This window comes from Amborella trichopoda, chromosome 6 (assembly GCF_054954075.1).
Source record: "Amborella trichopoda isolate Santa Cruz 75 chromosome 6, AtrichopodaSantaCruz75HAP2 v2.0, whole genome shotgun sequence".
NCBI classification, from domain to species: Eukaryota; Viridiplantae; Streptophyta; class Magnoliopsida; order Amborellales; family Amborellaceae; genus Amborella; species Amborella trichopoda.
In genome coordinates, this window is record NC_142341.1 from 48,823,884 (window position 1) to 48,827,904 (window position 4,021).

A 4,021-nucleotide genomic window follows, 5' to 3' on the forward strand; every position below is an offset into this window, starting at 1 on the left:
AAGAAATCATTTTTGGTATAAAGAAGTCACAAACAGTTTTATATGTCAGATTTCAAATCAGGTAGTTGTCCGTCATTCCATCATGGGCCCGAAGATATAGATTTGCATTTGTTTCTTGGGTCTCCATGCACCTACACCTCCACCATAAGTGAAGATCTATTCTCTAGTAGATGTGGGTGTTTCTTTAAAACACAATAACCAATTGGCATTGTTTTATCCTTCAAATGCATGGTTACGTACGATACAATTTATGGTTCCTTGAAGATATTTCGGGACCCAATAGATGGTATTCCAATGCCCTTAACCCAGATTGCAGGTATTAGCCTCTTCCTAGTGAACAATTTACCATAGTTATCACTAGCATATTTCATTGTTCGGATTACCAACTGGTGTATTGAGTTCGATCTTAAGTAAAAATTAGTTTCGCATAAAACAACTCAAAATCACTTTTTAACCAGTTTAACCCGCTCGATTGGTTGGTTTTGACAGCTCAAACAAGTTGAACAACTTTTTTAAAATATGTTTCATATTTTTAAACTATTATTCTTATTTTTCTTTACATTTTTAAAAATGATCCAGCCGATTTGATCAGATTGATTTGGACTATATCAAACCCCTTACTAGTTCAGCAACCGGTTTGATCCTAATAACACAAGAACGAGCAAGAAAAAGAGAGAGAGAGAGAGAGAGAGAGAGAGAGAGATCTCCCTGAAGGAATCACACACTCATCTCCTTCAAACTATTAATCCAACTCAAACCAGGGCTCTTTCTGATCCCGCTATCATGCATCATCCGTCTTACCTCTACAGCTTTATCCCATTCCCCACAAGCCGCATACATACCAGAGAGCTGAACATATGCCCCTGAATTTCCAGGATTAATCCTCAAAAGCCTCTCTGTAGCCTTCTTTGCAAGGGCCTCATCTCCATGGTTCTTACAAGCATTTAGAACTGATGACCACATGAACTCATCAGCCTCAAATGGCATCCCATCTATAAAATCTTCAGCCTCCTTCAATAAGCCGGCACGAGCATACATATCGACCATGCACGCGTAATGCTCGGCTACGGGCTCGATACCATAACCATATCTCATCACATCATACCATCTTCTTCCTTCATCTACCAACCCACCATGGCTGCAACTGGATAACACCCCAATAAAAGTGACCCCATTTGGCTTAACTCCCATATTTCTCATCTCATAAAACAATTGCAAAACTTGAGATACATAGCCGTGATGTGCATAACCCGTTATCATGGCATTCCACGGGACCTCATCGAATGTGGGTAGCCCCTCGAACAGGCAGCGAGCATCCTCAATGTCACCACATTTACAGTAAAGATCAATTAGAGAGCTCCCAATTATTGCATCTCGATCCAAACCAACTACAACGGCACGAGCATGTATTTGCTCGCCAAGAGATATAGAACAGACTTTGGCACAAGAGCTCGATGCGCTTGCAAGAGTGATTTCATCCATCCTCAAGTCTAGAATTTGCATTTTGTGGAACAGTTCTAAAGCTTCAATGGCATAACCATTTTGGCTATAACCAACAACCATAGCATTCCAAGAGATTAAGCTCCTTTTAGGCATGGTTTTGAAAATTTGCAGGGCCATGTCTACTCTTCCACAATTGGAGTAAGCAGTGATCATAGAATTGAGAAGCACAGTATCTGGTTTATCAAGCTCGCTAAAGAGGACGCATGCATTTTGTGACAGTCCAGACTTGGCGTACATATCGACAAGTGAGCTCGATACTATAATGTCATGGGCCAGTCCCATTTTATAGGCATGGGCATGGAGTTCTTGGCCAAGTTTATGATCACCCATGGAAGCACATGCACTCAATGAGCTGGTGAAAGTTGCAGCCTCAGGCTTCATCCCCTCTCTTTTCATATCTATGAAAAGCTGCAAAGCTTCTCTCTCCCTATTGTTCCGAACACATCCGGCAATAATTGAATTCCACATGACAGAACTGGGTTTTCTCACTCTGACAAACAATAGACGTGATTCATCTAATTTTCCACAGTTTGCATATCCTGAAATCAGGGCGGTCAACGCATACTCATCTGGTTCAATCATGGCTTCAAAAGCTCTACAAGCACCATCCATCTCTCTACACTTGGAGTACATGTTAACAAGTGAGCTAGACAAAACAGAGTCGAATACGAGCCCACCAGCTATGATTTGGGAGTGAACTTGCTTGCCGAGATAAAGAGCCAATAATTCAGAACAAATAGTGAGAATGGTTGCCAATACAAATGGGTCACTTCTCATGCCAGTCATAGACTGAGACTCTTGGAAGACATCTAGAGCTTCTTTTGGATGGCCATGGCATAAAAACCCATTCATCAATGCATTCAAAGAAGATGGATCTCGTTCAGGCATCGATTGGTAAAGTACTCGTCCTTCCGCAACTCTCCCACATTTTGTGAGGCTATGAATAATGGAGTTCCATGTAAAAGTGTTCCTCATTGGCATTGTGTTGAATATTTGGATGGCAGAATTGAGGTCACTTGATTTTATGTAGCCTTCAATCAATGTGTTAAAAGAGAAAGTGTTTCTTTGAGGCATCTGATGAAAGAACTGGTGAGCATCACCCGTGCTACCACATTTTACATACATTTGCAGGAGGCAATTGTGAATGAACAAGCCTGTGTCTTGTCCACTTTTAATGAGGTAAAGGTGCAGCCTCATTCCATGACAGAGTGATTCATAGGTGGCACAGGACCGCAGTATACGAGCAGCCGTGATGATATCAACGAACATGTCGAGTATGGAGCAGCACACTTATTCGAAAGATCAAACAGACCCCAATTCATATTGAGCTTTGAGGCCTAAAGAGTTCTTTGTGGATGTTCTTGAAAGACAAAGCAGCATCATAATTTTTTGAGAAATAAGTAGCATCAGATTTCAATGACTTGTTAAAGTACATTATGAGAAAAACCATGGCTCTTGTGAGTTCCTCCTGGTGACATCAAGTCTCCTTCCTCCATGACTTTCAAAAGAAGGTCCCTTACCTCCATATGAGCAGGCCTTCTTACGCAGAGAACCTCCACCAATTTCCAGCACTGAATGGGCGTTTCCTCACTCTTCTTCTTCTTCTCTGTGAGGAGGCCTGAACTAATGTTATCAGAGCATTGGAGCGGCCACCAAATCGGTGAGGACTTTGTTCTAGTCTACTATAATTGCTGGTCCATTCAGTTGGATGACATTTTAAAAGTAAAGAAAAACTAGGATAATAATTAAAAAATATCACCTATATTGCAAAATAAATTCCAATTTTATTTGCCTTTGATTTCAGTAATCCGTAAGCAAACCAATTGCCCTGTAGCTTTCTTGCGTGACCCCTATTCTCAATTTACTAAGGCGGAGAAAGCATGTGTTACTTATGTTCCAAATGTGGTATATATGTCCGCACTGCGAGCGTGCCTCACCCAATTGGGCACGTCTACCATGTCGAGTTCACCACCATAGAACTCAACAGTTACACCTACTCGTTTGTCAAGAGTGTAAAAATAACTACTGGGTAAAAAAATAAACCAATGAATGCAAGGAAAAAAAAAGTATTAGCATTAGCGCAATAGTACGAAGTAAAAAAACAAACCAACGAACGGATGAGCATTAGCGCAATAGTACTAAGTAAAAAAACAAACCAACGAACGGACGAGCATTACACTATCTGTTGCTTGTTGGCTTTCTAGCATACACTTGCCACTACCCTCCCAGTCAATATGACTTATGAGTTGGTCTGTTTGGGAATACAAGTTTCTATGGGGCCAGCCTAGCTTACCAGGTAAGGTCTAGCTTACCGAGGAAGTCAAATTTCTATGCAGTTGCGGGCTGCTGGAGTGCGTAAACAAACATAACATTAGGTACTTCATCTGTCAGTCCAATTTCATTTCTAAACCAGCCAAAATTGGCTGATTCGCCAAACTAGTTAAACATTATTTGTGACTGATGATAACCAAATCTAATATATTACTTTAGACTAGACTGACCAAAGGACTGATCAGGG

At 41.0% G+C, this 4,021-nt stretch overlaps 1 protein-coding gene across 1 annotated transcript; it reads right to left on the bottom strand.

Moving 5' to 3' along the window:
* Positions 1-705: 705 nt before the first annotated feature.
* Positions 706-3,492, bottom strand: LOC18441894 (putative pentatricopeptide repeat-containing protein At1g77010, mitochondrial). The gene has a single exon (XM_006852119.2). The coding sequence runs from the start codon at positions 2,770-2,772 to the stop codon at positions 718-720; it is 2,055 nt and encodes a 684-aa protein (XP_006852181.1). The 5' UTR covers positions 2,773-3,492; the 3' UTR covers positions 706-717.
* Positions 3,493-4,021: the final 529 nt, after the last annotated feature.

Excerpts from the sequence above, each read along its gene's own strand:
- LOC18441894 (XM_006852119.2), bottom strand. The coding sequence starts at position 2,772 with ATGTTCGTTGATATCATCACGGCTGCTCGTATACTGCGGTCCTGTGCC.